Source organism: Canis lupus, chromosome 26 (genome assembly GCF_011100685.1).
Source record: "Canis lupus familiaris isolate Mischka breed German Shepherd chromosome 26, alternate assembly UU_Cfam_GSD_1.0, whole genome shotgun sequence".
Taxonomy (NCBI): domain Eukaryota; kingdom Metazoa; phylum Chordata; class Mammalia; order Carnivora; family Canidae; genus Canis; species Canis lupus.
The window spans coordinates 23,538,536-23,551,410 of NC_049247.1; the positions used below are offsets into that span (position 1 = coordinate 23,538,536).

Genomic DNA, 12,875 nt, shown 5'->3' on the forward strand with positions numbered 1-12,875 from the left:
TCCCCATTGAGCAGGGACCACCAACATGGGGCTCGATCCCAGGACCCTGAGATTATGACCTGGTCTGAAGGCAGCCATCTGAGCCACCCAGGTTGCCCTACAGCTCTCTTTTAAATGGTTCAAAAATAATAATTAACTGTGTGTATGTACCAACGTGTTTGTGTGTATGTGTGTATTTTAAAAATAGGGCAGTGGTGGAAACTATCCTATCCAAATTCTCTGTATGTAACGGAATATCTTAGTTAATGATTTAAAAGGTGCTTATTTCTATATGCTAGTAACTATACTAAGGACACCTATGCATTATTTTTTAACCCTTGCAATTCTTTTATGCAATTGTTAATTTTCATTTATAGATGAAGAAACAGAGGCTCAGGTATTAACATACCTAACCCAGCTCTCAAGGTCATAGAGTTAGTAATATTGCAGACTCAGAACTCATATCTCATTTGCCTATAGAGCCATTGCTCTATACCTCTTACTATTTTTTAATTAATTAATTATAGAGAATGGGAGTGGGGGAAGAGGCAGAAGGGGAGAGAGAAAATCCTCAAGCAGACTTCCCATAGGGCGCAGAGCCTGACGTGGGGCTTGATCTCAGGACCCTGAGATCATGACCTGAGCCAAAGTCAAGAGTCTGACACTTAACTGAGCCACCCAGGTATACCCCTACATCTCTTGTTGTTTTTTAAACTGAGGTCATTATCCTCACACTCTGCCTTAGGTTAAGTGAAAACCTTTTATGCAATATTGAGTTTCACTTTATTTATTTATGATTTTATTTATGTATTCATTAGAGACACACGGAGAGGCAGAGACACAGAAGGAGAATTATTTATTTAAAGATTTTATTTATGTATTCATTAGAGACACAGAAAGAGAGAGAGAGAGGCAGAGACACAGACAGAGGGAGAAGCAGGCTCCATACAGGAAGCCTGATGTGAGACTCGATCTCGGGACTCCAGGGTCACGCCCTGGGCCGAGGGCAGGCACTAAACCTCTGAGCCACCAGGGATCCCCTGAGTTTCTTTTTAAAAAAAACTTTGAGGGTCACCTGGGTGGCTCAGTGGTTGAGAGTCTGCCTTTGGCTCAGGTCGTGACCTCAGGGTTCTGGGATTGAGTTCTGCATCAGGCTCCCTGCAGGTAGCCTGCTTCACCCTCTGCCTATGTCTCTGCCTCTCTCTGTATGTTTCTCCTGAATAAATAAAACCTTTAAAAAAAAATCTTAAAAAATATTTTAAAGATTTTTTAAAAAATTTAAAAAACTTTGTAAAATTTATTTTCCTAATTACAAATGTAAAGTAATTCTAAAAGTATAAAAACTAAAAGTCCCCATTCTCACTTCTCTTTCTTAGAAGGGTAACTTTATCAATGATAAAAATTCCTGTATGATTTTTCTGTGCATGTGAACATGCTTTGGAATTAGTACAAATAATGCTTATGCATATTTTTATTTTAACCTTTTAAATTACAGAACATTGGGCAGCCCCGGTGGCGCAGCGGTTTAGCACTGCCTGCAGCCCAGGGCATGATCTGGAGACCCTGGATCGAGTCCCACGTCAGGCTCTCTGCATGGAGCCTGCTTGTGTCTCTGCCTCTCTCTCTCTCTCTTCCTGCATCTCTATGAATAAATAAATAAAATCTTCAAAAAAAAATAAATAACAGAACATTAACACTTCTACCAAGTTGCAGTGGAAATTAGTCTTTAGAGACTATGCTATAGATGCTTAGAATGCTCGTTGCTGCTGGATTTGTCCCATAACTTTTTTACTCTAAGATTATTTTTAGTGTTTTATGAAGTTTGATTATATGTACAGTCTTTACATTTTTAAAAATTCTTTTTATTTTTTGAAGGATTTTATTTTTAAGTAATCTCTACACCCAATGTAAGGCTCGAACCCGTAATCCTGAGATTAAGAGTTGCATGCTCCATCAACTGAGTCAGCCAGGCACCCCTAATTACATTTTTTAAAATTGAGCTACAATTTATATCACATGAAACTTAACTTTTAAACTATATATGTATATTTCAGTACTTTCGCAAAGGTGTTGTGGATTTTGGATTTAACTAGTGGAAATTGGCTGGGTGATATTTAACTTGTTCTTGGCCGACTCTGGTCAGGTCTGCAGGTCCATATATATGTAGTTCTTTAATTAGAATATGGCCAGGTTAGGGGGAAAATTGCCAATTTTGTCCTTTTATTTCTTTGTTTTCTTTTTAAAGATCCAGGCGTAAAAGAAAGAAAAGCCTTGCCAGACACTGAAGAAGGGACGGGGATTTCTCCTCCTAATCTGGGCCTCCTGTCATGGTAAGTGAAAAGAAATCACAAGAAAACTGGAATTGAACTTTATCCTGAAATGAAGTGGAACACTAAATGGGGCCATACATTTTTGTTTTTGTAAATCATTTTACTTTTCTTTTCTTGAACTCTCTTCTTGTTACCTTTCTTTTATTGTTTACTTAATAATGAATTAGAACAGTTTATTTTTATATGATCCTATGGATTAGATATGGTCTCTTTTCAGTCAGGTAATAAGTGGAGTAAAGACTAAAATTCATGGTTCTTGGATTTTAGATTTTCTTTCTTCTTTCCTTTTCCTTTTCCTTTTCCTTTTCCTTTTCCTTTTCTTCTTTCTTTCATTCATGAGAGACAGAGAGAGAGAGAGCCTGAGACACAGGCAGAGGGAGAAACAGGCTCCATGCAGGGAGCCCAATGTGGGACTTGATCCCGGGTCCCCAGGATAACGCCCTGGGCTGAAGGCAGCGCTAAACTGCTGAGCCACCTGGGCTGCCTGGATTTTAGATTTCTTAATCCTTTTCTAGGAAGCAAGATGACGTGAAAACTGTGTGTGTTTGGTGTGTTTGTAGAAGAATTGTAGACCAATTGTATTGGTCATACACATATTCTTTAGGATTTCACCTTTCTGGATAGAAATAAATCCCTGCCTTCGCATTTTGGTCTATTTAAGGCACTGTTTTTATCCCAACAAAGGTGAAGCAGTTTTGCACACTCCCTACCTACATCTTTCACTGAAAAGAGCAACTGGACATTTCAGTGACTTGTGGGCCATTTAGGGCCAGTCCAAGCAGAGAAGATGGAGCAATGATCCAACCACATTTCTATCAATTCTGAGAATATGTAAACAGTGCTTCAAGGCTTAAAAAAGAAACGGTGTCCTGTAGCATTGTCCTGCTTCTACCTTGTTTTGTTTCCTAGATCCAAATTCTGTTTCATTCTGATGCACAAAGAAAGAATTGAAAAGGCCATGTTAATTTCAAGCTTCATTAAGGATATGGGTGGAAAATGCTTTTCAAAATTAAAAACAAACTAAAACACAACAGAAAAACTAGCTGTGCAGAAATGTCAGACTGAAAGAAGGAGAGAAGTAATTGCTTTCATTTTGAAGCTAGGCCAATTTTTTCTTAGGCTATAACAACTTTTTGATATATCCTATATCTGAACATTGATGAACTTTTAATATTATTTTTCTAGACTACATTTTATTTTATTGGTTTTCCTGTAGAGTTTTTAATGAATTGAAAAAGTGTTTGCTTAATATTTGTATGTAATGAATACCAGTGCTAATGAATAACAACAGGCTTATATTTATAAAAGCAGCTCTATTCTGTACTGAGGGGCTTTTATTGTATACCATGTAGCTAGCTAGCAACATGGTCCTCGTCCTGGTGCTGTTGGGGTCTCTGTTGGTGTCCTGCAGATACTCTTCTGGTGTATTCTTGAGATTCTTTTTTGTGTTATCTGGGGAGCAGTATGGCCATGTGTCTTTTTTTTTTTTTTTTTTTCCAATTTCTCATAAAGTAACATAACAAGTTTTTATAAATACTCATTGATAATTCTACCACCAAAACCCATGATTGTATTCCTTTCTCTCTGGTTCATGTCTATATGTATACTTTATGTAGTTGGAATTAAAGCATAATTAAATTTCTTTTTTTTTTTTTTTAAAAGATTTTATTTATTTATTCATGATAGTCACAGAGAGAGAGAGAGGCAGAGACACAGGCAGAGGGAGAAGCAGGCTCCATGCACCGGGAGCCCGATGTGGGATCCGATCCCGGGTCTCCAGGATCGCGCCCTGGGCCAAAGGCAGGCGCCAAACCGCTGCGCCACCCAGGGATCCCCATAATTAAATTTCTATTTTGCTTATTTCACTAAAAGAATTAAACATTTTTTTCCATGTTGATTCATTGGATTCCTAATGTTCATTTTACTAGCTATATAACATTTCGCAAGTTGCTGAACCATCGATTTAATTAATGTTAATTAATTGATATATTCTGTTTCAGCATTTTGGTCATATATGCTTAATCCTTATTTTTTGTATAGAACATTCAGGAGTACTGAATTGTCTGTCTTTTCAAAATATTAATTATTTTTCAAAAACGATTTTATTTATTTATTCATGAGAGACATACAAAGAGAGGCAGAGACACAGGTAGAGGGAGAACCAGGCTCCCCATAGGGAGCCTGATGCAGTACTTGATCCCAGGACCTTGGGATCACACCCTGAGCTGAAGGCAGATGCTCAACCACGGAGCTACCAAGGTGTCCCTCTTTTTTTTTAATATATATTTTATTTCTTTATTTGACAGAGAAGGAGCACAGGCAGGTGGAGTGGCAGGTAGAGGCAGAGGAAGAAGGGAACCTGATGTGGGACTTGATCCCAGGACTTTGGAGTCATGACCTGAGCCAAAGGCAGATGCTTAACTGACTGAGCCACCCAGGCAACACAAATTTTCTTTTTAAAAATGCAAACCTCTGTATTAATTTGAATAACATCTCTCTCTTATGCTTGTAAAGATTCTTAAATAAGTTTAAAGTCTTTTTTGAGAGGTTAAGCAGTAGGAGAATACATTTTCATGTTTTATTATGGAAATCTCAAGCTTATACAAAGAGAATAGTTCAGTGAACCCTCATACTCATCAGTCCACTGCAGTAATCGCTAATTCGTGGCTGTACTTGTTTCTTCTGATTTCCTCACCGTCAACTCTTGGTTTATTTTGAAATAAATCCCAAGCACCATATCAAGAGAAATTTATATATGTTTTTTGAGAAATTTATATTTTTGATAGCCTTCAATACCAGTCTTAAGAATAATGACTGGAATTGACAATGAGACTGAGAATTATTTTCATTTTTACATTTTGTCAAGTATTCCTACACATATTTTACTCTGAGCAGACTTTTTTTTTTTTTTTTTTATCCTGGAACACTGTATACGAATTAAGTTAATAGGCATTTTGACTTCTCGGCAGTTTCTGCTTCCTGTGTTCTTTAAATATTTATTTGTGATGTTGACTTCCCCTTGGAGGCATGGACTACCTCTCTTACCTGCATAAGTAGATAGCATAAACTAGCTTGAACTGTGATACTAGTCCCTTTTCAAGATTTTGTAGTTAGCCCCACTGACCTTAGGGAACTGGTAGAGACTAAGAAGTGCCAGATTCCACAATGCCTGGTGTTCCTCAGCAATACCAGGAAATCGGCCATGTGGAATACATGCTCCCTAATACTAATAAATTACTACTTGCAGCCTGGGAGAAATTCTGCAAGCCTCTTAGGGGAGGCCAAGACTTGCCAGTTTGTTTCTTCCTTTTTGTCTCCTTCCTCTTATCAACCATCTCAAGTTTGACCTCCTTTTTCACCCATCAAACTTAAAAACTAAAATAAAGTAGGCAATTAATTCAATTTATATGTTAGCCAAGTAATGTTTTTTGAAATACTATTCGTCTAGGATGTCAGTGAGTAGCTTGTCCTAATGTTAATTTAGTCCTTGTTGATTAAATGCATTTTATGTACAAGGGGAAAAATCAGCTCTAAAGGTAATGTGAATTGAGATAGTCTTTTAAAAAGAGCACTTATTTTATTTGACTATGAAAAATTATTACTTCACATCTTGTCTTGCTCAGTTCACTGTTTTCTTTTGTTCAAATTAATTCATTCCATTTTCAGTTTTCACTGGCTACTTCGGTTATATACGTTGGCATGGATTAGCACCCAAGTGAATGTGCCAGCAAAATAGATTTGTAATGGCTTCTCATTTTTGGTTTTGTTTTTAGCTTGCTACATTATTTTAATTCTGTGCTTTTTAAAGGTTAGTAAAAACTTGGTTTGGTAATCACTTGAAGAAATAAGTGCCTCTGTAAAATGATCTTCAAGAGAATAAAACTTTAGGCCTATATATTTGAGTTTAAAAAGTTTAATGTGATGCTGAGGAGGCATGTTTACAGTATACTTTTATGTAATAATTTTTTTTAAGATTTATTTATTTTAGAAAACCAGAGGAGGGGCAGAGGGAGAGGGAGAGAATCTTAAGCAGACTCCCCACTAAGCGTGGAGTCCCAGGCAGGGCTCCATCTCGTAACCCCCAGATTACAACCTGTGCTGAAATCAAGAGTCAGATGCTTAACTGACTGAGACACCCAGGCGCCCCTTGTATGTAATAATTTTTAAAAGCATTCCCCCTCATAGTGCTTCCTGCTTCTCCCCTGTTAATTTATGAGAAAAATCTTCCTAATTTCAAGATTCCTCGTATCTTTTCTCTTAGTTCTCAGTGTAAATGCTCAGTGTTCTTTGAGTCAAGAGCTACCTCTTAAGAATGGAAATAGAATTGGTTAAAAAGAAAAAAAAGGTAACACATAGAAAAATGAATTCCTTTCACATATGACTGTGTCCCTTGTTATATCTTCACTCAGTGATTGACCTTGGAGGAAATGACTGAAGAGGGATAAAATGGAACAGATTGACACAGAACTCTTCAAATAATCTATAATCTAAAAAATTATAGGAGCAGAGCCTTTTTTACAAACCTTTGTATACCCCAAGTAATTATATTTTTAGAGGCTTTGAGCCACATGATATCAACCTTACTAAAATATACCGCCTTGGATTTTTTTTTTGTTATAAGAAACTGAGTAGATTTTTGTACTTTTGCCTTTATGATTATTCATCAGCTGTAATTTCTGAATTAATCATGGTGAATACCTCACAGCCCAAGGATGTGACTCTATTAACATAGGATTTGTTTTCAAATATAATGACTTAATTTAATGATGAGTGATGTTTTGTAAGTATTTTTTGGATTTCATGAAGCATTTATAAAGTTTTATTTTTAGAACTCAAAGTCACTAATTTCTTTCTATATTTTAAATATCAAACATTTAAAAGGCTCTTAAAATTCTTGTGCCTCAAAATAAAGTGGCTCCTTAGAAGGGGATGAAATGGGCCTAGTCAGCCAGTAGCCAAGAGACTGGTTTTATAATGGTAGATGGGTGAGGGATTGTTATTCAGTCTTTGTAAGGCTTTTCTTGTCACAGATTAGCACTAGGAGGATAGTTTTAGAGAACGTCTGACCTCAGATGAAATCACTTGAATGGTATTTAGGTTTTGCAGTGTAGTAGATAGAGCAACAGTTCTCCAAGTCTTTGCTTTGAGGATCCCTTCTTACATTCCTTACTTAGGACCCCAGAGAGATTTTGTTTATATGGGGTATGTCTGCCTATACTTACTGTATTAGAAATTAAATCTCAGAAGTCTTTAAAATGTTCTGTTTGTTTAAAAATAACAGTAATTGGGGTGCGTGGCTGGCTCAGTTGGTAGAGTGTGCAGACCTTGATCTTAGGGTTGGGAGTTTGAGCCCCATGTTGGGTATAGCAATTACTTAAAAATAAAATCTTAAAAAAGTAATAATAACCAACTAAATGTTAATGTAAATAACATTTTTTATGAAAAATAACTTTTTCCTCATCCAGAAATAGTGTAAACAGTGGTGTTATTTTAAAATTTTTACAAATCTCTTTAATGTTTTGCTTAGTAGATGATAGCAAGATCATCATATCTACTTCTGCATTTAATTTGTTAAAATATGTTGCTGAAAAAAATGTTGTTGAAATATGCGAAATAAATAAATCCAGCCTCACACAGATATGTAGTTAGAAGAATATTTTCCATCTGGAAGATATTATGTATATTTTTCTGTTATGCCAAAACTTGAGAGGTAATACTTGTGTTTTATTTATTTTTTTTGACAAGTAGGATTTCTTTAAAGGTTGCAATGTGGAATCTGAAACCATATCAGTGAACTTTTTTTTCAGTGAACTTTTTATATTGTATTAGATTTTTTTTTTTTAAGATTTAGTTTTTTTTTTTTTTTTTTTAAAGATTTTATTTAAGGGAACACCTGGGTGGCTCAGAGGTTAAGCATCTGCCTTTGGCTCAGGGCATGATCCTGTGGTGGTCCTGGGATTGAGTCCCACAATGAACTCTCTGCATGTAGCCTGCTTCTCCCTCTTCTTCTGTCTCTGCCCCTCTCTCTCTCTCTCTCTCTCTCTCTGTATCTCTCATGAATAAATAAAATCTTTTTAAAATATAGACATATTTCTTCGTATAACTTATTTTATTTTTAATTTTTTAAAATTAAATGCTAGGCTTGGAGCCCAACTTGGGGCTTTGAACTCATAACTCTAGGATTAAGACCTGAACTGAGATCAAGAGTTGGATGCTTAAACCAACTGAGTCATCCAGGTGCCCCTATAATTTCTTCTAAAAACCACATTTGCTAGTATTGCCACTGATTTCATCAGAGAAGGCTGCTTATGGGACGCCTGGGTGGCTCAGGGGTTGAGCGCCTTTCTTCGGCCCAGGATGTGATCCTGGAGACCTAGGATCGAGTTCCGCGTCGGGCTCCCTGCATGGAGCCTGCTTCTCTCTCTCTGCCTGTGTCTCTGCCTCTCTCTCTCTCTGTGTCTCTCATGAATAAATAAATAAAATCTTTATTTTTTAAAAAAAGGAAAAGGCTGCTTAAATATTGGGAAGCTGTGAAGTTCTTTATTTTAGTAGATGATAGGTTTCCCAAGAATCAAATTTTCACATAAAAGCATCTTATCAGGGACGCCTGGGTGGCTCAGCAGTTGAGCATCTGCCTTCGGCTCAGGGCTTGATCCCGTGATCCTGGAGTTCCAGGATTGAGTCCCATATTGGGCTCCTTGCAGGGAGCCTGCTTCCCCCTCTGCATATGTCTCTGCCTCTCTCCATGTGTCTCTAATGAATAAATAAATAAAATCTTTTTTTAAAAAAGGGACTTTATTGTTAGCAATTAATAATTGCATTTGGAGGGAAAAATCGGCCAGCTTAAGCCTGAATTATAGTTTGTCAGTTGTTCTTTCAATTAAAACGGCATTTAAGGAAAAAACTAGGTAGTTCAGCTTCTTTTTTTTTTTTTAATTTTTTAATTATTATTATTTATTTATGATAGGCAGACAGTGAGAGAGAGAGGCAGAGACACAGACACAGGCAGAGGGAGAAGCAGGCTCCATGCACCGGGAGCCCGACGTGGGACTCGATCCTGGGTCTCCAGGATCGCGCCCTGGGCCAAAGGCAGGCGCTAAACCACTGCGCCACCCAGGGATCCCGGTAGTTCAGCTTCTAACTAAAACAATTGCACAAATGCTTTACCTTGAGACGACCATAAGTCATTATGTGTCAGAAGTGTTTCATGTTATTTCCTGTATAAAAAAGACTTCACTGAAGTGTCAAGATTTAATAAAATTTCATCTTTTTTCCCCCTGCTTTATCAAGGACATTTTAAGTGAAATTGGTGTCATTGATTATACTAAGGTGCCAATATTTTATCTACTAAGTCTTTTTGTACTGTTAGTACAAATGTCAGTACAGTGAAAAAAAAAGCAGCTAATGTCTTAGTACTAATGTGGAGATGGTTTTGACCACATAGAGCCCCTAAAAGGGTCTCGAATATGTAGATCTTACTTTGAGAGCCACATTAGTAGTGTTACTGTTTTATGGTTAAGATTGCTATTAGGTAGAACCTTAAGTGGTTTTTATAGCTAGGATTTGTAGGTAGAATGTTATTTATAAGTAGGATTTATTTTTTCCTGTGAGGAGATTTAAAGAATTGCTGGAATTGTGTTAAGCAGTACATGTAGAACTGTTCACTAACTAGTGGTTATAAATCTTAGTGCTGTCAGAAGAACATGATATGGCTTTTGCTCTGGTAAAATGTGCTATATAAAGCAGATTGTATAATAATTTACAGTCAGTTTTTCCAATAGATTGCTTTTCTTCTATCTTCCTAAATCATAAAAATTCATAATCTAAAGACTACTTTTTAAATACACATTATAATTAGTTCAAGTGCCATTTGATTGGAATGTAGTGCTCTTTTTGAAATTGTCTTAATAGAAATCTATTTTTGTAATATGGAAGATTAAACTAGGGACAATGGTCCCTAGTTTAGGAACTGAGGAATTCAGTTCCTAAACTTAAATTTTTTAAAAAAAGATTTTATTTATTTATTCATGAGAGACACACAGAGAGAGAGAAGCAGAGGGGAGAAGCAGGCTCCCCAGAGGGAGCTCAATGTGGGACTTGATCCCAGGACCCCAGGATCACAACCTGAGCCAAAGGCAGACACTCAACCACTGAGTCACCCAGGTGCTCCTAAACTTAAATTTTTAAAGAAACTTTTCCATTATGGAAATTCACATCTAGCCAAAGTAGACACAATAGTTTAGTAAACCCCTTCTTTACCCAATTTCCTCAGTTACCCTCCTGGATAATCCATTTTGTTTCCCACTCATTTCCTTTCTACCCTTCCCCCTCCAATTATTTTGAAGCAAACTGTAGATATCACATCATTTTATTCTTTTTTTTTTTTTTTTAAGATTTTATTTGTTTATTCATGAGAGACACAGAGAGGGAGGCAGAGAAACAGGCAGAGGGAGAAGGAGAAGGCTCCATGTAGGGAGCCCGACGTGGGACTCGATCCCAGGTCTTCAGGATCAGGCCCTGGGCTAAAGGTGGTGCTAAACCGCTGAGCCATCCAGCCTCCCAACATCATTTTATTCTTAAATAATTAAGGATATAGATTTTAAAAATCAAGAATTTATGGTTATAACTTAAAGAGAAAAAACTATGTTGGTTTCTCTTACAAGTAATATACTAATAACTTACTAGTAAAAATGTTCTTAACCTCTTAGACCTTTTTTTTTTTGCATCCATCTAGAAACACCTATATTGGATTGTAACACTTTGGTGATTAATATTTTTTCCTTAATCTTTCTGCCTGTTTACTTTGGTAACTGGACTCTCAGTTGTGATTATGCTACTAGACATGGCAGAAAAATCATATATGGACTACTATATGCTATGGGAGCTTTGAAATTATTTAAAGGTTTTGGGGTTTTCCAGGATGAAGAGACTCGACACAGCCTTGAGTGCATCCAGGCCAATCAGATTTTTCCCAGGAAGCAGCTGATCCGGGAGGATGAGAATCTTCAGGTAATTACAGGCCACTTTGATTATAAACGAAGTATTTAGCATCATAGTAACAGTGTAGCAGACCTAATGGATTGAAGTATGCACTGATAGTTTTGTTTTTTCCTAAATATGCAAGCTGGAGAGTATCTTTTTAGAAAGACGTATTTCCTGAGAATATGTTGTTTGAGATGATCATCTGTATGGCATTCCTTCAGTAGTCTAGATTTTGAATACCCAGGTATATTTGAATTATGTAGATATAAACTATCCTTTTTAGGTCCTGTTTTTATATATTGTATTTTTGAGTGACAGGTTTTATCATCCATTTGTCCAGCCTGTGCTTGAAGACTTTGCTTTACTGCTTTAGAACTCTGAAAGGTTTTTTCTTCGATTTTGAAGGTTCCTTTTCTTGAACTTCATGGAGAAAGCACAGAGTATGTGGGCCGTGCTGAGGATGCCATCATTGCCCTTTCTAATTATAGACTTCACATCAAGTTCAAGGAGTCTCTTGTTAATGTAAGTGATTGCCAACTCTTTTCCCACTAGAGTAGATGGAGAAAGGAAGTAAAAAAACTTATTAATGTTCTCAAAGAGAGGAGTGTTATACAGAATTGGATATGAAAACACTGTGTGCTCCACTTTTCTTTAGCACTCGGGGACACTAGGTTAACAAGCAACTCTTATGCTTGATTTAAAATGATACACATAGTTGTCATCTGAATTGTCCATTGTTTAGTAACATTGAACAATTTGTACTAGGTAATGGTGTATCATTAAAACTTATAAGGGTACAAAGGCTGTATAGGCTTTTATTCTTTAGTCTTTAGTAGTTACCAACTGCCTCAGTTGAGATAATTTCCGGGACCTTAATGTCAAATGGTGAAATGTACTTTGAGCTCCCTGCAGACTCTCTTTACAGGATGAAGTTAATGCTAATGGCTTCTTAGTGGAATAAGCATGGATATGTTAAATACAATGTTTATTTGCATATTGGATTATATTACTGAAGAAAAGGGAGACTCTCCATTCTCAAGAGCGCATTTACCACTTTCAGTTATGAGGGTACTCTCAGTGAACTGGTTCTTCATTGCCCTGCCATCATTAGTAGTTTTCAATGAGTGTGCCTTTCACCACAAAGATAGGAAAAGTTCATGTAGTTTCATCAAATGAATGCCTTCTTCCTTTTTCATTTGCTAGTATTGCAGCTTTCTTTCTGCGCTTTGGTTGTATAGCACAGAGAAATGTTTTATGACATTTTATAAAAGTTCAAGACTCTAATTCAGACTTCACATGGTGTGTTTTGGGGTTTGGGATTCTTTGAAATCTGTTACTTAAGTTTATTTAACTCAGTGGTCCAGAAGTTATCCAACTCCTTTGTCAAATTCTTTACATTGGTCAAAATGCCATTTTGTTTGTAATTGGCATTCAGTATTTATGTAGTATTTATTTATTATGTTTTGTAGTTAAGCATTTATATCCAGGAGAAATTGTGGCCCGAATTCCTCCTGGCATTTAGATTTGAGCTATGATATCTGTAATAGCTGATAGACACATTGGATTCATCAAGGAAAGAGGCAT

At 36.6% G+C, this 12,875-nt stretch overlaps 1 protein-coding gene across 15 annotated transcripts in view; it reads left to right on the plus strand.

Moving 5' to 3' along the window:
• The window catches only part of MTMR3 (myotubularin related protein 3), a 141,186-nt gene that overhangs the window by 84,576 nt on the left and 43,735 nt on the right, over positions 1 to 12,875 (plus strand). For all 15 annotated transcript variants that reach the window (XM_038575621.1, XM_038575610.1, XM_038575608.1 and 12 more), the window contains 3 exons: positions 2,225 to 2,309; positions 11,229 to 11,318; positions 11,697 to 11,813. In XM_038575621.1, the coding sequence (XP_038431549.1) occupies positions 2,307 to 2,309; positions 11,229 to 11,318; positions 11,697 to 11,813 (210 nt within the window). In that variant the 5' untranslated portion in view covers positions 2,225 to 2,306. The remainder of the gene's footprint in view (positions 1 to 2,224; positions 2,310 to 11,228; positions 11,319 to 11,696; positions 11,814 to 12,875) is intronic.